The sequence below is a fragment of the Ovis aries genome, chromosome 6 (genome assembly GCF_016772045.2).
Source record: "Ovis aries strain OAR_USU_Benz2616 breed Rambouillet chromosome 6, ARS-UI_Ramb_v3.0, whole genome shotgun sequence".
NCBI lineage: Eukaryota > Metazoa > Chordata > Mammalia > Artiodactyla > Bovidae > Ovis > Ovis aries.
The window spans coordinates 22,147,085-22,168,212 of NC_056059.1; the positions used below are offsets into that span (position 1 = coordinate 22,147,085).

At 39.0% G+C, this 21,128-nt stretch overlaps 1 protein-coding gene across 4 annotated transcripts in view; it reads left to right on the forward strand.

Moving 5' to 3' along the window:
• The window catches only part of SLC9B2 (solute carrier family 9 member B2), a 61,861-nt gene that overhangs the window by 22,251 nt on the left and 18,482 nt on the right, over positions 1-21,128 (forward strand). For all 4 annotated transcript variants that reach the window (XM_060416821.1, XM_060416823.1, XM_060416822.1 and 1 more), the window contains 5 exons: positions 6,701-6,843; positions 7,690-7,817; positions 9,622-9,797; positions 15,077-15,183; positions 17,087-17,236. In XM_060416821.1, the coding sequence (XP_060272804.1) occupies positions 6,701-6,843; positions 7,690-7,817; positions 9,622-9,797; positions 15,077-15,183; positions 17,087-17,236 (704 nt within the window). The remainder of the gene's footprint in view (positions 1-6,700; positions 6,844-7,689; positions 7,818-9,621; positions 9,798-15,076; positions 15,184-17,086; positions 17,237-21,128) is intronic.

Below are 21,128 nucleotides of genomic sequence, written 5' to 3' on the forward strand. Positions count from 1 at the left end.
ATCATTTCCTAATTATTTTACTAAATATCCCTCTTATCTATGCTTGAGATTATGGAAATAATATATAATGGTGTGCCTCTCACTGTCTTCCTAAATCCGCATTCTTTGACACTGTGTTGGTAGCTTAACATCAGCCATGGAGGAAATATCTGTACGACAGAAATCAGCAAGTGCTAGAAATTAGGACTTAATATATTATTAATCATTCCCATCATTGATAAATGAGTGATGTTCCAACATACATTTTCATTGTTTCATTTTCATCTTATTCATTAACATAAACAAAACTATCAACCAATATTCCTGATATCACTATACTCACTCATAAGTGATATAAGTGACTTCTTTGCTAAACCAGATAGTAGGCAAGCATTTATTTGTAATGTGATTTTGTCAGTCCATGGTTGAACTGCAACCATAGTTGGTTATGAATATGGAGTTCAACAATGAAAAATAATGAGAGCATTCTGTGAAAATCAATTGGCTACATAGAATTTGGGGCTTCCTGGGTAGCTCAATTGGTAAAGAATCTGCCTGAAGTGTAAGAGACCTGGGTTCAATCCCCGGGTTGGGAAGATCCCCTGGAGGAGGGCACAGCAACCCACTCCAGTATCCTTGCCTGGAGAATTCCATGGCAGAGGAGCCTGGTGGGCTACAGTCCATGGGGTCACAAAGAGTCAGACACAGTGATGATTGTTGTATATTTATAAACTGTACATCCTTTATATCGGTAAAATTTATAACAGATCTGTAAATATATACATATAAATACACACACTTCTTTGGAGACCTACTTATTAAGCATTTACCAGCATATTATTGGGCATCCAAACTTTCCAGACATGATACACATGAAAATTAGTTTTCACACTGGATGTTGTATATTTAATGTTGCTTCTAAAAATTCTATGTTATAAAATTTTAGTTTACTACTTTCATTCTACCACAAAAGAGATTTTGTGTCCTTTTCTAACAGATACATAAATCACTTTTATTTTAAAATTGCATACCTTTTACACATACAGATATATTTGCACACATTTCCTGAGTCAAGTTGTTTTCTGTTATTTTATGTTAGCGAGGACAATGAATATATTTGCTTTTGAATTTGTGGTCAGCGGCAGCACTTCAGTCATGTCTGACACTTTGTGACCCCATGCACTGTAGCCCACCAGGCTCCTCTGACCATGGGGTTTCCCAGGCAAGAATACTGGAGTGGGTTACCATTTCCTCCTCCAGGGGATCTTCCTGACCCAGGGATCAAACCCACATCTCTTGAATCTCCTGCATTGCAGGCAGATTCTTTACCACTAGTGCCACCTGGGAAGCTCCTCTGTGGTCAGCAGTTGAAGCTAAATATAAAAAGAACTAGAGTTATTTACATCTTTAAGAGAATTATTTATCACTTATTTTATTTTTGGCTGTGCTGGGCCTTCATCGCTGCACAGGCTTTTCTCTAGTTGCAACAAGCAGGGCTGCTGTCTAGTTGTGGTGCCTGGGCTTGTCATTACGGTGGCGTCTTATGTTGCAAAGCATTGGCTCTAGGGCACCCGGACATCAGTAGCTGAGTTGCGGTTCCCGGGCTCTAGAACGCAGGCTCAGTAATTGTGGCACCCAGGCTTAGCTACTCTGAGGCATGTGGGATCTCCCCAGATTAGGGATAGAACCCGTGTCTCCTGCACTGGCAGGCAGGTTTTTTACCACTGAGCCACCAGGGAAGTCAAAGTTATTTACATCTTATCATGCACTATTTCTTAATATATTTTTCAATGTTAGGTAAAACTACAGGGTTTTTGTGGAGAAGGCAATGGCACCCCACTCCAGTACTCTTGCCTGGAAAATCCCATGGACAGAGGAGCCTGGTAGGCTGCAGTCCATGGGGTTGCTAAGAGTCAGACACGACTGAGCAACTTCACTTTCACTTTTCACTTTCATGCATTGGAGAAGGAAATGGCAACCCACTCCAGTGTTCTTGCCTGGAGAATCCCAGGGATGGGGAAGCCCAGTGCGCTGCCGTCTATGGTGTTGCACAGAGTCGGACACGACTGAAGCGACTTAGCAGCACAGGGTTTTTGTGTTTGGGGTTTTTTTTTTCTTTTTTTGTTTAATTCATATTATTTATCATGAGTGCTTTTTATTCTCTGAAGTTTATTAATGGCATTGTTGTTAAAATGAGTTGTTTCTAGATACGCCTGTGAAGTGAAAGGGAAAGTCATTCAGTTGTGTCTGACTCTTGTGGGCTTCCGTGGAACTCTCCAGGCCAGAATACTGGAGTGGGTAGCCTTTCCCTTCTCCAGGGGATCTTCCCAACCCAGGGATCGAACCCAGATCTCCTACATTGCAGGTAGATTCTTTGCCAGCTGAGCCACAAGGGAAGTCCAAGAAAACTGGAGTGGGTATCCTATCCCTTCTTCAGGGGATCTTCCCGACTCAGGAATCAAACTGGGGTCTCCTGTATTACAGGCAGATTCTTTACCAACTGAGCTATGAGAGAAGCCCTAGCTATGCCTGTGTGCTATGATAAAAGGTTGGCAATCCATCTCTTTTGTAAATAAGATATTATTGGAATGTACCCATGCTCATTCCTCTGCGTATTGTCTGGCTGTTTTCACACCACAGTGCAGAGTTGAGAAGTTCTGAGAGACCCTGCGGCCCACAAAATCTAAGATGTCTCTTATCTGATCTGCCCTTGGCAGGAAGTGTTTGCTGACTCATATATCTAAATCAGTGTTTCTCAAACTTTATCATAGAAAAATTACCTTGGGACCTTGTTACAATGCAGCTTCTAATTAAGTAGATCTGAGGATGGGACCTGAGATTTTGCATTTCTAATAAGTTGTTTAGAGAGAGAGAGAGTTAGTCACTTCAGTCGTGTCTGACTCTTTTGCAACCCCGTGGACTATAGTCAGCCAGGCTCCTCTGTCCATGGAATTCTCCAGGCAAGAATTCTGGAGTGGGTTGCCATTTCCTCCTCCAGGGGATCTTCCTGACTCAGGGATCAAACCTAGGACTGCTGCTTCCCCACCAGGGAAGCCCAATAAGTTCTCTTAGGTTTTTCAAATAGTCGAATAATCATAATTTTCAATCACATAGGAATCATTTCAGGAAGTTTTTTAAAAGCTGGTGCCCAAAGATTCTGAATTAATTGATACGCTATATGCCCTGGGCATCAGAATTTTTAAAAGCTCCCCAAGTGATTCTAATATGCGACCTAAGTTGAGACTGCTGTTCCAGAATCCATGAAAAAGCACTTTGTACTTCATCTTTTTTCCCCATTCTGTGCCTGTTATTACAACAAAATATACCATGTAGCCAAGTGGTACATCCCTGGGCTTTGAGATCACGTGAAATCTTCTGGGGTAACTGAAACTATTCTGAAAGGTCACATATCTGATGTATCTTACATCAGATACATGTGATGTCCCTTTTTGCAGTGTTAACACTTGTAACAGAAAAAAGTTTACCAGTTCTTATTGTAGCAGTGTGTGCTCAGTTGCTTCAGTCATGTCCAACTCTTTGCCATCCTATAAACTGTTACCCACAAGGCTCCTCTGTCAGTGGGGTTTCTCCAGGCAAGAATACTGGAATGGCTTGCCATTTCCTCCTCCAGGGCATCTTCCCAACCCAGGGAGCTAACCAACATCTCCTGCATCTTCTGCATCCCAGGTGGATTCTTTACCACTAAGTGTCATTCAAATCACTATTGTAATAGGGCCAGGATCTGAAACTGGAACATTATCTGAATTCATAAAGGCTTGTTATGACAGAATGTGTTACTGGAACATTATCTGAATTCATAAAGGCTTGTTATGACAGATGTGTATGGTAATTGCCTGTTCTGTATTTTCAAAAATTCATTGAAATGAATGCTAGAGGGACTTCCCTGGTGGTGCAATGTCTAAGACTCTACATTCCCAAGTCAGGGGCCCAGGTTCAATCCCTGGTCAGGGGACTAGATCCAACACGCTGCAACTGAAGATCCCATGTGCTGCCACTAATACCTAACACAACCAAAATAAATACATAAATAAATATTTTTTGAAAGACTTAAAGAAGAAATAATGGCTGGCAATGGAGGATGAAAGTGCATTTTTTGTTCCCAAAATTAATGTGAAGGCAATTTCCCTGGACCACTTTCCTTTGCCAATGGTCCGTGCTGATGATTTTTATTTGAATGTTCTTTTTCTGGCCTGTAAGCCCACTTGGGCCTCTCTGTTGGTTGTGGAGGAAAGAACACCTTTCTTAATAGAGGAGTATTATTCTTTTTTATTCTTAAATGGAAATATTTTTAAATATGCAAGAGTTATCAATTCATGGCCAATCTTATTTGGCCATCTACTTCCAAGATTTTTTGAAGCAAATTATTATTGAAAAAAATGTCCATAATACAAATTAAGAAAAAAAGAATAACAGTCCTCCATCAAAGGAGGTATTCTTTCTTCCACAACCAAGGGAGAGGCCCACATGGGCTTAAAGGCGAGAAGAGGACACAGCCAAGTTGCTGTCAGGTGGCCCCAGCAACCCAGACCACTGGCAAAGGACACTGAGTCCCAGGGAAACTTTCACTTTCATTTGGGGGACAAAAAATGCTCCCTTCTACCTTAAAATTCCAAGAAAGCCTCATAACATATTAGATTATTGTTCTTTTTGATTTCAGGTAGTTACATGCTATCATAATTTAGGGCTGGTTTAGATCCACATTTCAAGTTTCAGTAAGGAACAATTGACATACTAATAAAATATATGGTTAGTGCAATGTTTTGGACTTGCTAATTCATCAGTATCCATAAATATGAAATATGCCTATACCTTAGGGCTTAATATTTCCACTGCTAGAAATTATCCTGTGGATATACTTATACAAACCTACAAATATGTAAGCTCCATGTGGGCAAAGACCCTGTTGGTCTAGCTCATATCTGTATCATCAGGGTAATACATAAAGGTTTGGCCCTTATAAGGCAAATACAGACACACACACATATGCATAAACATATGCTCGTGTGCTCGTGTGTGTGTGTATGTATGTGCACACCTCAGTAGAAATATGTCCAGGATATATTATTAAATGAGGAAAAAAATATACAGTGGTATATAAATGTGCTTTTATTTGTGTCCGGCACACAGACACACACGCACACACACACACACACAGAGGCATGCTTAAATAGGTATTGAAACTTTCTGAAAGTGGACAGAAAATCCTTAACAGTGGAAACAAACCTTTGAGGAATGAAGATCAAAAGTTGCAATTGAGGTAGGGCATATAATTGTCACTTTATCCTCGTCAGTAATTTTTAATTTTACCATCAGTTCAGTTCAGTTCAGTCGCTCAGTTGTGTCCGACTCTTTGCGACCCCATGAATCGCAGCACGCCAGGCCTCCCTGTCCATCACCATAGGCATGTATTATTCTTATAATTATTCTTTTTAAAATAGTTATTGTGGGCCAGTTATTACCTTCACAAATTCTAGAAAGACCATGACTGCAGAATTCAGAACTTAGAGACCTCTTCCAGATGAAATGTCAGTAATGAAATATGCCTGGGAGGGGTGCTTCTTTACCTATCTGCGTCAGGAGCAAGTCACAAAAAAGTACACTGGTGATTCTTTTCTGTTCTCATAGCTTATATTCAAAACATCCCAGCACTCATAAATGTGTCCAGTCATTTAACGGGTGATGCTTATAAGGGCACGGTGAGAAGAGGGCAGTGCTGGAGAACAGAGGCTGGAAGCCTCCCAGTATCTGCTGGAGAAGTATTTCCCTTTGTACAACATGTGGTGTTATCACTGAGGGCAGGATTCCGTCACAAACTATTCAGTCACACTCAGCTACCTGCCCTTCCCAAAATGTCACACTTCTTTTTCATACCTTGGAAGAAACTGCTGTCTCTTTCAGAGATTTTTTTCAACTCCTCAGACTCTTCACCCCTTTTCCTCTCCTTGGGGCCCTTCTGACTCACCCCTTCCGTCTCAGCTCATACAGTGCCTCCTCGCGCTTCTGTAAAAGTCACTTTGTCAATTTGTCTTGCTCCCCTAGAGGCTGAAAGCTTGTTGAGGTGTGGTGTCCAGTTTTTGTTCATTATTATATCTCTAGTGCCTATTATAGTATCTGAAACACTGAAGGCATTTGGTGAATGTTGAATGGCTAAGTGAAAAAAGAGTTACCACCTGACGTGACAGAGCATGTCATATGTCATCAAAACTCACTGTAAGCCTTTGCAGAGCAGGTTATGTGTTTTTAAATTAAACTATGTGAAGGTAAACTAGAATCCATATAGGTATTTATTGATATTTCTGGTAACCTGACATAGCCAATAATTTCAGAAGCTATTTGCTCTTTACACAGAGATGGCTAAACTGGACGTTGTATTAAAAATTTTTTTGCTTTTAGAATTTGATCACATTTTCCAAATACTACATCCTGTTTCTCCCTTTCAGGTTCAGATTAGAAGTTATTAATTATTCTAATCTGTTGTTTTAATCTGCATATTAAAACCTTACATTAGCTCCTCTAATTGATTATATTATTTTCATTTTTTAAGTTAAAAGTTTAACCTAATTTCACCTAATGAATAAGCAAAAAAGAAAGTATTGATATTACCTACCTAGGATTATAGGGTTGTCTCTTTTATAGCTAAAATGCCAAAACTTACTGCCTTTATTTGAAAACTAAAGAATTGTTGACCTCTCCTTTCTAGGCATGCTGCTTGCTGGCTTTCTCATCAGAAATATCCCTGTCATCAGTGATAACATACAGATCAAGCACAAGTGGTCTTCTGCTTTGAGAAGCATAGCCCTGTCTGTCATACTGGTCCGCGCTGGCCTTGGGCTTGACTCAAATGTACGAAGTACAGATTCCTAATTATTGACTAGGAATTTTGCTCCTTCACTACTGCCAGTATTTAGAATCACTGAGATTTGGGAATGGGGGTGGATGCTGCATGACATTCTCAGGACAAGAGGAGAGTCCATGCAGGAATGCTCCAGAAGATGTTGCCTCTTCTCGCTTGGAGAAAAGTGGAGTTACTGTGTGGCGACAACACCAAGAATAAAGATCTTCCACTTCTCTGACAGAGATATTGGCTGTAGTTAGAGATGATGCCTGAGAGAGAGGAGATGTCATTTTTGGTGGGCAAAGCCTCATACAAGTTTTTAGGGCTGAGTACTGGCTCAGGAAACTTGCCGTGTATATAGAATGAGTCTCAAGTATGGGTTTTATTAATGCTTTTTACATGTATGTTTTGATTGTGGGAATGAATATTTTGGGGGATAAAGGTTTTCACCCAAGCCTCATTTGGGGACCACAGATTATAAATAAAGCTAAACCTGAGAGGATTAAACCAGCTAGTGTGTGGATTATGAACACAGACACTGGAAGCGGCCTGCTTGGGTGAAAACCTAGGTCCACAGCTCACTGATGTCGTGATCTGAGGCCAAGCACTTTAATGTGTGCCTTTTTGCATAAGCACATCTTCAAAATGGGCATAATGATATTACCTGTATCGTAGGGCTGCTATGAGGAATGGATAAGCTTTCTCTAAACACTTAGAACACAGGATGTTCTAAGCAGAACATTCCCAGAAAATGTGTGATGATCTGAGTACACATTAATTGCAAAAGCAATTAAGGTCATAATCTCTGCAGGTCTTCAGAGAATTATTTTAATATGTCTGTGTTTATATTTCAGGCCCTGAAGAAGTTGAAGGGTGTTTGTGTAAGGTTATCCTTGGGTCCTTGTCTCACAGAGGCGTGTACATCTGCTGTCCTGGCCCACTTCCTCATGGGTTTACCATGGCAATGGGGATTTATGCTGGGGTAATTCATGATTTTTTTGTTGTTGTTGTATGAAAATATGCACAGACATTTTAGTGCTTTTACTGATTCCTTACAGGAGAATACATGATAGCATTTTCTTGAGAACATCAGAAAATACATCACTGATGTTCTTCAGTTCAGTTCAGTCACTCAGTTGTGTCCGACTCTTTGGACCCCATGGACTGCAGCTCACCAGGCCTCCCTGTCCACCACCAACTCCTGGAGTTTGCTGAAATTCATGTCCATTGAGTCAGTGATGCCAGCCAACCATCTCATCCTCTGTCTTCCCCTTCTCCTCCTGCCTTCAATCTTTCCCAGCATCAGGGTCTTTTCCAATGAGTCAGTTCTTCGCATCAGGTGGCCAAAATATTGGAGTTTCAGCTTCAGCATCAGTCCTTCCAATGAATATTCAAGACTGATTTCCTTTAGGATGGACTGGTGGATCTCCTTGCAGTCCAAGGGACTCTCAAGAGTCTTCTCCAATGGCACAGTTCAAAAGCATCAGTTCTTCAGCTGATGTTCTAGCATAATCTAAATATTATCTTCAAAGTATAGTATGTGTAATAGTGTATGTCTGACTTTATGGGCTTCCCAAGTGGCGCAAGTGGTGAAGAATCCACCTGTCGATGCAGAAGACCTGGGTTTGATCCCTGGATTGGGAAGATGCCCTGGAGAAGGAAATTCAGCAACCTACTCCAGAATTCTTGCCTGGAAAATTCTATGGACAGAGGAGCCTAGCAGGCTGTAGTCCTTGGAGTCTCAGAATCAGACACAACTGAGCACCCGTGCAGAAAGAGCAAAGATGTCTTACTTTTGCAGTGATTATAATAAATTATTGAAGAAATCGTGATCTGTTACCTCTGTGTGATTCCTTGTTAGTGAGAGACATGCCAGGTCTCATCTGAGAGTCTGTACAAAGAATGAAAAATACAGTAACAGTGATCAACATTCAGCATTGTTTTCCTCCTTCTTCTGTCACCAGACTGTTTTGATTATGTGGTTAAGAGCCATAAGACGCAAATAAATATAAAAGTACTTAGTAAGAATTTAGTGCTGGTGAGTAGACAAGAAGTAAATTCTTGCTTCTCAGGGTTACAACCCTGGAGCTACATGGCTTGGATTCAAATCCCAGCTCTGTGAGTTTGCATTACACAAATAACTTACTTGTCAAGTTATTTAACCTCTTTGTGCCTCAATTTACCCATTTGCAAAAATGAAGATAATTACTGTAAGTATTTCATGGAGTTATTGTGAGAATTAACTTGCTTAATATATATAAAATACTTAAAATAGTGTTTGGCATGCCGTAAGCTCTCTAAAACGCTTTCTGCTGTTTCTACTGCTCCCATGATGAGTATCACAGTCAGTGTCATTACAGACTTCTCCTTCTAATCTATTGTTTTATTTTACATACAAAGTCCTAGAATGCCTAATTTTAGTGAGTTCCAGTTCAAAAAGTCTGTGTCTGTGTTTTTCAGACGTCATACCATGAATGGTTTTTCATTTTTCTTTTTTAAAAAAAGATTCCTGGGGCATAACTCCAATAGGTCTTTTATAACACTCATGAATAGACATTTTTAGGCAGCCTAAGTAATTCCAATGTAGATTATCCATAGCCACAATTTGAAAAAGTGTTCTGTGGAACTTGTATGTGTATGTTTCTGGTTTGGTTCTTTGCTGCTGTCTGAAAGGCCATAGTTTTCTAAAGTATAATCTTTAAAAGAGTAGTGGGCACTATAATTTTAATAACAGCAGCAATAGTAGTAAGATGCTGTCATAAATGCCTAAAGCACTGCCTGCTTAGTTTTGTTTTAGGTGCTGTGTCTCCAGCTGTTGTGGTGCCTTCAATGCTCCTCTTGCAGGAAGGAGGTTATGGTGTTGAGAAAGGCATCCCCACCTTACTCATGGCTGCTGGCAGCTTCGATGACATTCTGGCCATCACTGGCTTCAACACCTGCCTGGGCATGGCCTTCTCCACAGGTACACTGATCCATTCACAACGTGCTGTTCTCTCATGCTCTAAAGACGTAGGTTATGATGTTACAAGCATGGCATAGTTGCTTGATAAAGGCAACTTAAAATAGAAAAAGTCACCTCCCAAGAGTTAGTTCCATTCCTAAGACAGGACCAGTAGCTTCCTGTCTTTACTTTCTTCACCATCTAGACAGAAACTGCTCGAGCAGTCTGGTAAGTTCAGTAAGGGGAGATTCAAATTTTCAGAGTTTAAAGAAGGATTAGAACAGCTTTTGCATGGAGCCTCTGGGAAAGTTCTGTCTTGGAGACCTCACACAAGGGATGAGATTTTCAACGAGCGCAATGACAGAGAGCAGGCCAAATGGAAGAAACAGCACTCTTCTAAAACAGGAACAGTTTTAACATTTTATGTGTAATAGCAGCAAATGATTTTAATGGATATCTTTTTAATACTCAGTGTTTGATATGGACACATTATATTTTAAGTAGTAATAAAAAAAGAAGGCTGTTTTTTCTCTCCCAGTATTATTTAACACTTTCACTCTTCTTTGGTGCAGCATAAATTTAAGTTCATTTTTTAATCCATGTCCAAGATTGGGAGATAAGATTTGTGGTTTCATACTACTGGCAAAATGTAGTTGTAGCTTAATTGTAATTATCTTCAGATTATCTCACAGGAACACACCTTCTTAGAAGGTCATGGATTTTCAGGCTCTCCACCCTGCTGTAGTTATTGTCCCTATTTTTTTGTTCGTTTGGTTACGTACGATTTCTGCCAATTACCTAGAACTTCATCTCTTCCTGTTGCCCCAAAGTTGTCAAATATATACAGTCCCTGCCGTATGTCATGGGAACATTGATCTTGTCAAAACATGGCTTTCATAAGGTTACCTTCCTATTTGAGAATCAATGAGGGGGACTTCCCTGATGGTCCAGTGGTTAAGACTCCACCCTTCCAATGCAGGAGGTGTGGGTTCAGTCTCTAGTTGGGGAACTAAAATCCTACATGCTGTGTAGCCAAAAAAAAAAACAAAAAAACAAAAAAAAAAACAAGGATTCCCACTTACCTGTTAAGTCAGATCTATACTTTGTTTCTATTAATTCTGCTGTACCTATCCAGAAGTATGTTCTCATTGTTTTCCTGATATATACACCTTTAAAATAATGATTGTCAGCCTCAGCTGCACACTAGTATTACCTGGGGAGTTTTTGAAAATACTCGTTAGGTACTACCACCTTTAGGCCAATTAAATCAGAACCTCTGGGAATGGAAACCATGGCTTTAGAGTTTGCATTAAAATCCCAGGGGATGGGCAAGAGCAGGGCAGGGAGAGCAATGAGGAGGGTCTGCAGGGCTGGGGTCTGTGGATAACCTGAACAACCTTCGCAGTCAGCAATGCTGTGTTCCCTCTGCCCTGCCGCATGAAGTGTGGTCCTTAGGCCTTTTGAATGGAAACTCCCTGCAGTGTCTTTACAGTGTGGGTCCCAAGCCTTGTCAGATTTACTAAATCAGAATTACCAGAGGCAGGACATAAGAAGTCTTTTTTTAAACCAACTTACTTTATCAGACCGTGGAGGAGGGCATGGCAACCCATTCCAGTACTCTTGCCTGAAGAATCCCATGGATAGAGGAGCCTGGCAGGCTACAGTCCATGGGCTCACAGAGTCAGACATGACTGAAATGACTTAGCATGCATGCACACACGATATCAGAGACTGAAACTAAGTGGTTCCTTTCTACACATTTATAGTAAATTGAAAATATATAGTAAATTATCATATGAGCTCAAGACTTGGGCTACTATCCCAGCTAGATGCTTTTGACAGTCACACCATTACCTAACAGAAAGCTGTCCTGCTAAACAAAAATCACTACAGAGGTTAAGTGCCGGGGGCCAGCGTGAGGAACTCCGCCCATGGCAAAGGTCATGAGGAAGGAGGCTTGGCAAAGGCAAAGGTGTGATCAAGCCTCAGGAACCCCCCTGTTCCTGAGCATCTAACCCCAAAACCAGAGTCTGTTTTATGCTCTCACCTACACCTCTGACTTTACGGGGGCTCTCCCCCATCACCATTTCTCTCGGAGAAGGAGTTAACGTGCAGCTCCAAGTCAATAAAAATTCCTGGGCATGACAAGAGTGTTTCAGCTTACGGACTCCTCTGAAGGTTATCTAGCCCGCCTGTATAGGGTCGTCCGGCCACATGTGATTGTTTACAGCCTCCCAACCTGAGAGGCACGAGATGTTTTAGACTTACTAAAGGCAAATTCTTTTGGGAAGTTGGAAATTGTCAGTATAGTGGGTTGGTTAGGAATTATATGGGTGAAGGGTTTTTCATTTGTTGTGCCAATAATTGCTGCTAATTCCCTGCCCTGGGTATGACAGAGTGTCTCAGGTCAAACCTCTCTGCTGACAGACTAGCTTGTGTGACAGGATTATCCATACTTCTGCCACTACACACATGATTGTTTACTACCTCTCAACCATAAACAGCACAGAGAGTTTTGGAGTATTTTGAGAGTCTTAATTAGGATAGGGCTTTTCTCATTGTTGAGTCAATGATTGCCGCCACGCCTCCATATCCTTAAGCACCTGGAAATATATTAATCAGTGTATTTGGAATATAGAAAAGGAAATATAGTAGTTTTTAAGGTTAGCAATACTAGACTTTTTGAGTTACTGAATTTTGTCTTTTGTAATAGATCACTGTACTTTGTTATAAATCACTGTGTCCTTGCTATGTAAAATGTAACTTTATCTTAAGACTAAATAAATCTTAAGGGGAGCATTGGTGAAAGGATTTTCATTTGTTGGTTTGATGTTTGCTGCTAAATCTCCATGTTCCCTGCCCTTATAATGAATATAACTAGCATATAGGAGAAATAAGTATTAACCTTTAAGCATATAGGAGAAATAAGTATTAACCTTTAAGATTAATCATGTTAACCTTGGGTTAAATAAATTCCTTTCTTGACTGGAACTCACTACACCCTCACCCTATAGGAATGTAACTTTATTTGGAGGGTGGTGCCTGGTTTAAGAAAAAACACCCTTGGAAGAAATGAGATTTTGGTTATCAGAAAGAAAGGATCATAAAATCTCAGCAGGTCTCATGGCCAGAAGATGATGTAAAATCTCTAAGACCTTTTTATGTGAAGCACCTGATTTTGATAAAGGTCAGGCCTGCTGACCCCCGCGTGACTCTGTATTCATCCCTATGTGTAACAAAAGGTATATAAGCAAACCCCAAAATAAAGAAATCGGATCAGTTTCCAGAAAGACTGATTCCCCCATGTCGCTTCTTTCTTGCTCCCCGTTTTTCTGGCTGAATTCCCATCTGGAGCATGGATGCTATTCCACGTAAACCAAGTTATTCAGCCTCTTTTTCTCCACTAATTTTCGTACTACACTATCCGTTTCTAACCTCTCTATATATCTGTAATTAAGTATGTATTTTTCCAAGGACGCTGACTCTGTCCCCACCTTCGAATCACCCTGGATCCACCGGGCTGGACCCCGGCAGTTAAGTTTTTGTTTTGGTTTGTTTTTTGGCTGCATCATGAGGCTTATGGGAGCTTAGTTCCTGGACCAGGTATTGAACTGAGGCCCTCAGCAAAGAAAGTGCAGAGTTTTAACCACTGTACCACCAAGGAATTCTTTCTCTCTCTCTCGCTCTCTCTTTTTTTTTTTTTTAATAAGAGATAATCGAAACTGTAGAGGAGGAAAAGATGTTTCCCCTCTACTGATCTTGGGTTCATTGACTGGGACCCAGTAAATCAGACTGACCAAAGACAGATTAACAAGAGAAACACAGTTTATTAGCCTGTGCGTCATGCTTACACACAGGAGTAGAAGGTGCTGAGTAACTTGGGATGGTTAGAATTGGGGTTTCTATAGCATCCTAGCAAACAACAATAATTTTGTAGAGAAATGCAAGATAAAGGAAAAGGACTTTGAGCTTTTAGAGGCAACAAATTGTGAAAAGGAAAATACATGAGCAAACTATGGTTAGATAAGGGCTGATTTAGCAGTTTGTTATGTAGATTCCTCTGGTGCTGTCCCTGGGCTGATTAGGGTTCCCAGTTGCCTTGGTGGTTAACTTCTGTCCTTCCTGATAGAGAGGTCAGAGGGACAGCTTTACGCATTCATATCCTGCTTTTGAAAGCAAATAGAGAGAAGGCAGAGAACTTATCTTGTATCTGTTTCTTCCCAGTTGCCTTCAGCTCAAAATAATCCTTATGCCAAAGTGAAATACTTTGGGGTAGCATATTCTGTACCTGAAACTATAATAACAAGAAACCACATAATTAGTTGGTACACATTTCCTTAGGACAGTATGTGAGAAGGGCTTTGTATATTGAGCAGTTTTAGTATAATTTTCTGCACAATGTGCTAGCAAAGATTTTTTTAAAGCTTCCTAAACCCTGTTTGCTATGGGGGAAAGTGTAGTTTACTTACCTCTATATTATGTTATTTCAAAGAGCCTAAGCAACAAAGGCTCTTCCAAGAGCAATTTCAAAAATAATTTATTTTCAGATTTACTCTTAGAAATAATATTGAGAAGGGGCAAGTCCCCTGCACTCATTGTAGTGAGAAAAGATGTTTTACTTTAATTGCCAGATTCTTATATTACCATGGGGCCTTCCCTGGTGGCTCAGATGGTAGAGTCTACCTGCAATGTAGAAAACCCCAGTTAGATCCCTAGGCCAGGGAAGATCCCCTGGAGAAGGAAATGGCAACCCACTCCAGCATTTTTGCCTGGAAAATCCCAAGGATAGAGGAGCCTGGCAGCCTATGGTCCATGGGGTCGCAAAGAGTCAGACACAACTAACTAATAATTTTTATAAGTTACTATATTCTATACATATTAGAGCTACTAAAATCAATATGCATTTATTATTAAAATATCAAGCTCTTAAATGGAAGTTTAAATACTAGATCTGTCTACTCACAGCCTATGCATATAATACAATAGAACAAAGCCCTGATTTGTGAATTTTATCTTTTCATATTTTCTTAGCAAATAATAAAATAAATTTATATTGAAGTAAGCATAGACAAAGGTGCACAACTCATAGCTTATGCCTATTTTAAAATTTATCTCCAGTAATATGCATACTTTCCTTAATATAGGCCCATTTAATTAGACACTTGAAGAATGTGGAGAGCAGGAAATATCTGTAAATTTTTCCTTGTATGTAATTATATGCTTTAACGTTAATGATTAAACTCTGTGTGTTTATGGATTTAGAATTCTGGCTGAAGTTTTTCTTTTTATGTGTTTTTAAGGCTCCACGGTTTTTAATGTTCTCAAAGGCGTTTTGGAGGTGATCATTGGTGTGGTGATTGGGTTGGTTCTTGGATTTTTTATTCAGTATTTCCCAAGCAGTGACCAGGTAAGAAATGATCTGTGAGCACGTTGTGCTGTAAAATGTCATTAGAGAAGCATTCTAGAACATTCTCCTGAAAGCTGATGTGAAGTATGTGATTTAGAAAATAGTTCACTATTTTAACTCTGCTCATTGCGATATCAGTGCTGCCCACGAGGCTTATGAAGAGGGTTAGATGTGTAAGGTTTGTAAGACAGTCCTGGAATTTTTTTCCCCAACTTATATTCTGTATGCTTCAAATTCTACTGCAAAACAAATAACATCAGTTCTAAAATACTATAATACATATCTTTGTATTTATTTTAATTATTGAATTTAATTTTACTATTATTCATGATACTTAGCTAAATTAAGATATGAAATGGCTTTGGGGGCTCTTTTTTAATATCAAAATACATTAGATTCTAATACTATCAAATAGGCCTAACATCTCATCATAATATAGTCTAATATTTCTCACCAAAGATATCAAAGTTCCTTACTGTACATCATGATTTCTTAATAGTAGCAAAGATTTTGTTTCCTTTACTCTCCTAAGTCTCTTAGAATAGATAAAGATTAAAAGTCTTTTTTCCCTATAAGAACTGGCATTATTTTGAGATTTCAGAGCATTTTGAATAGAATTAGAAATTTACCTAACCTAGAACTTTAAGTAAGAACATTAACACTATCATTACTAGAATGTATGTTGGTTTGAATTTTTACTGTGCTCCAAAAAACTCCATTTGAAATTGTCTGCAAAAGATTTTATGAATGAATAAAGGAAAATTATAGGATTTTCTAATTAAATAAAAAATAAAGTGAAAATAATAGCTTACTTCCTGTGTAGAAAGTGATGTGGTATGTACAATAAAAGGGCCACTTACTCAATATAGCAGGCACTAGCTATACATCACCACAGATATAGAACAGGGTGGGGATATGTATATACATACAGCTGATTCACTTTATTGTACAGCAGAAACTAACGCAACATTGTAAAGCAATTATACTCCACTAATAAAGTTAAAAAAAAAAAAAAGAACACTACTGCAGACAGTGTAGATACAGAAATTTCCATCTTCACTGAATATTCTGTTGTAAAGTGCTATTCTAGGGCACTCTATACATTAACTCATGAAACGAGTATTACTAATATGACCATTTTATGAGGAAATTGAGGCTTAAAGATGAGGGACTTGAGCAAGGTCACACAGCTAGAGAGCAGTGAAACTGGGAATGAACCAGGTGATCCACCGCCAGAGCTTGCATGCGTCCAAGCCAAACACTTCTAGAAGCCTTGCCTGCCTTCTTCTAAGAAGCTTAAAAGGCCGAACAGGGAAGAGTGAAAGGAAAGAGGTACACATTTCTAAGACTTTAAAAATCAACAACAAAAAACGACTCTCACTTTACAGTCTTTTAAGCCTCTTGATATTCAAAGATTTAGAAATAAAAACCAAGAAAGCATCAAATTAAATGGAGAGCCTAAAAATCATAAAGATGACATATCTTTAGCCTTCACAGAATCCCTGTTATGTAACTGCTTTTTGGGAAAGAGGAAGAAAATCTTGGAGAGTTTCAGTAATGTGGCCAGCCACACACACCAGTGGTGCCAAAGCTAAAATTTTAACCCCGGACTCTCTGTCCCCAAAGCCCTTGTGCTTTTTTCTGCTGTTGCCTTTAAGCCTGAGAAGTTCTGCTTTGATAACTGCAGAGAAAGATAGCTGGTATTCCTGGGAGAGGAACCTACATTTATACATGTGCTGACTCTACTTTTACTAAGGAAAAGAAAGTAAATATTACGTCACACACTTAATGTGCTCAGACACAGACATATTTATTTTCTACTAAGTCCTGAATATGGGAAAATCAATACTTAGAAATCAGTTGCATGAAATAACTGAGCTAACCACCCTTTTTCCTCTTCTAGGACAAGCTTGTGTGGAAGAGAGCATTCCTGGTCTTGGGGCTGTCTGTGCTGGCTGTGTTCAGCAGCACGTATTTTGGTTTCCCTGGGTCAGGAGGATTGTGCACGCTGGTCACAGCTTTCCTTGCAGGCAGAGGATGGGCCAGCACAAAGGTGAATTTATCTTAAGCTCTTCTGCTCATAATTACTTTCTGATCAGATTAAATTTTTCTTTCCAGATATGTTCTTACCATCAAATTAATGAAATTGCTTCGTCAGAAAAGCTAGTTTCTATGCATTTGTAAACGTGTACCTGAGTTCACACATGCACATGCTTTTCCCTTTACATACAAAACCGTAACTTAATGTCTTTACTTAAAACTCATTTACTTATTTAAAACATATCTTGGTCCTATTTCCATGCTGCCTTCCTTATCCTATGTAAGTGCTGCAGAGTATTACATTATATTATTGTGCTAGTAGTAGTGTTAATTGCTAAGTCGTGTCCAAGTCATTGCAACCCCATGGACTGTAGCCCTCCAGGCCCCTCCAGGATTTCCCAAGCGAGAATACTGTAGTGAGTTGCCATTTCCTTCTCTAGGGGATAGTTGTGCTATACTCTATTTATTCGCTCTCCCTCTAACAGACATTGGATCGTTTCTAATTTTCTAAGGTAAAAAAAAATGCTTCAATAAAATGCTCTTGCATATACTACATTTCATAAATGCAGGGACACTATCCAGTCTTATTATTTTGCATGCTATCAAGAAAGAAAAAGAATGCTTCCAATTAAACTATGATGTAACATCCTAACATCTTAAATATTCAGTGAGAAGAAATTTAACAAATTATAGCATATTATTGAGTTTATAGGATAGGTTTCTAGAAATAGGATTGCTCTTTGAAAGACTGCACATTGATACTTTGATAATATCAATTTGCCCCTTTAAAAGACTGTACCAAAAATAAAAAATAGAAAAAAATAAAAGACTGTACCAATGTACGTTCTCACCAATAGCATATGAGAGAATCTACTTCTCTGATCTGTTTTCAGTCATCAGATACTGTGCTAATCTAATGGGTGAGAAACGTACCTCATTGCTGATCCAATTGTATTTCTTTATGAGTGAAATAATCATCTTTTCATATATTCACTAGCCAGTGTATTCAAAAGCTTATGCCTATTTTCTGTAACATGGTTTTGGGGATCATATATTCACTAGCCAGTGTATTCAAAAGCTTATGCCTGTTTTCTGTAACATGGTTTTGGGGACTTCCCTGGTGGTCCAGTGGCTAAGACTCCACACTGTCAGTGCAGGGGGTGACAGTTCAATCCCTGGTCAGGACGCTAGATCCCACATGCTGTGCAGCACAGGCAAAAGCTTAAAAAAAAAACATTACTTTGTGTTTTTTTTCCCATTTTCAAGATCATTAAGATTTGTTTTCTTTTTTTAGTCCTTTGATAGAACTTTTTTTTTTACAAATTGGAGGATAATTGCTCTACAATGTTATATTAGTTTCTGCTCTACAGCAGTGTGAATCAGCTATGAATATGAAAGCGAAAGTGTTAGTCGCTCAGTCATGTCTGACTCTTTGCAACCCGGTGGATTGTAGCCCACCAGGTTCCTCTGTCCATGGGATTCTCCAGGCAAGAATACTGGAGAGGGATGCCCTGCCCTCCTCCAGGGGATCTTCCCAACCCAGGGATCTAAATGAGGACTCCTGCATTGCAGGCAGATGCTTTACCATCTGAACCACCATAAACTCCAGTCATAAAGAAAGTGAAAGTGAAGTCGCTCAGTCATGTCTGACTCTTTGCGACCCCATGGACTGTAGCCTACCAGGCTCCTCCCTTCCATGGGATTCCCCAGGCAAGAATACTGGAGTGGGCTGCCATTTCCTTCTCCAGCCATAAGTATGCAGTTATTCATTTTATTAATAAGTATTATGGAAATTAGATGATTGCCATTTATTTAAGATACATTTTTGTAGATTTAACCTTGACAGGATCATATGCTATTCAGTTTAATGAAGAAATTAGACATATGTCAGTTCAGTTCAGTTCAGTCATTCAGTCGTGTCTGACTCTTTGCGACCCCATGGACTGCAGTATGCCAGGCTACCCTGTCCATCACCAACTCTCAGAGCTTGCTCAAACTCATGTCCATCGAGTCAGTGATGCCATCCAGCCATCTCATCCTCTGTTGTCCCCTTCTCCTCCCACCTTCAATCTTTCCCAGCATCAGGGTCTTTTCCAATGAGTCAGTTCGTCACATCAGGTGGCCAAGTATTAGAGTTTCAGCTTCAGCATCAGTCCTTCCAATGAATATTCAGGACCAATTTCCTTTAGGATGGACTGGTTGGATCTCCTTGCAGTCTGAGGGACTCTCAAGAGTCTTCTCCAACATCGCAGGTTCAGCTGGGTCATTCTTACTTGGAGTTGCTTGTGAGTTGCAGCCAAAGAGTGGCTGAGACTGGACTCTGTCCCTTAACTTCTTTTTTTATTTTTAATTAATTTATTTTTAATTGAAGCATAATTGCTTTACAGAATTTGTTGTTTTCTGTCAAACATAACCTTAACTTCTTAGTGGTAACCTTTGCTCAGCCTTTACTCTTTCAGTGGTAACCTTTACTCTTTCAGTTATAAAAGAAATTAGTAAAGAGAACAATTTTATTTCTGAGTATGAAACTACTATTTCCTACTAAATTATAAAACTTATTTTTATATTAAAATTTAATATTTTAAATATTTAATTTAATTTTTATAATGTTTATATATAAAATAATATCAATTTTATTTCTGAGTCAGAAAGCAAAGGAAAGAAAAAACTCATTTACAATTTCTCTACCTAAAGCCAACAGTGCTGTAAACTACTGAAATATTTTAGCTTACTTACTTGCATGTATTCAATAGGAAGATTTTCAAATATGCTTATAGTAAGTTTCTTCACATTGAATTTTACAGAAAAATGCTTTCTATTTTCACCTCTTCAAAATTTTTCAAAAGTTACAACCAACTCATTATATTAAACTGACTTTGGTAAAAAGAGGGAAAGGAGCTAAGGACTGTTACTGTCATTGTGTAAGGCATTATACTAGGCACTGAATATCCTCATTTATTTTCACAAAAGAAACTTTGAAAAAGTATTACCATTTCAATTTTATAGAGATTGTAAATCAGAAGAACTTTAAAAAAAAAATGTCAAGGTCACAAAATTTAAAAGTGGCACTGGTGTTTAAGCTCAGGTTTGACTCCGGAGCAACTTGTACTACCCTGATTGTACAGCTGCAGCGTCATTGCACAGGGCACATTTTTATATTTGGACACCTATTTGAGTCAAATTGAGACACATGTCAAATATATTAAAAACATACTTCTAAACTTTATGATTTAAAATTAAATCTCTCACTTCATAAGTGATAGGATTTTGAAAACCAAAGAGCCACATCATTTGGAATAGAGCAGTAGTTTTAGCAGCAGGGAAATCAAGGGGGACACCGATCCCTACTCTAAGCGACCACTAGCTATGGACACGAAAGACCAAGAGGGAAAGGCAGATTTTGCTGTGTCAGTTAACACTATTTTCCAAAATATAATGTGGGTTATATAGAAAAGATTGCTATAAACCAAAACGGAGCATCTGTTTGAGTGCATGTGTCTTAACTTTGCCTGAATTGCCTGCAGCATAAAGTCAATGTTAATCCACAACCCAGTGAAAGAACTAGGCACCTTGTTTTTCATATATACCTCTGTTTACTCTCCTGTGTATATCCCTTTATACACATACACACAAACCACAATGCACATACTCACTCATACACACACACGTAGAGATGCCCCATAATTTTTCTAAAACCATTTCCTTACAGTTAGATATTTAGGTTATTTCCCTTCTCTGCTATTTTTAATTATGCTAGAATTCTGTTTCTCATCATTTCATTAGGGCAGATTCCTAACAGTGAAACTTGGGGGGTCAAACAATACGAACGTGTTGAGGTTTTTGACACACATTACCAAAAAGCTTTCCAGAGAATGGTAAAAAGAGTATGCATTTACTCTTCTACT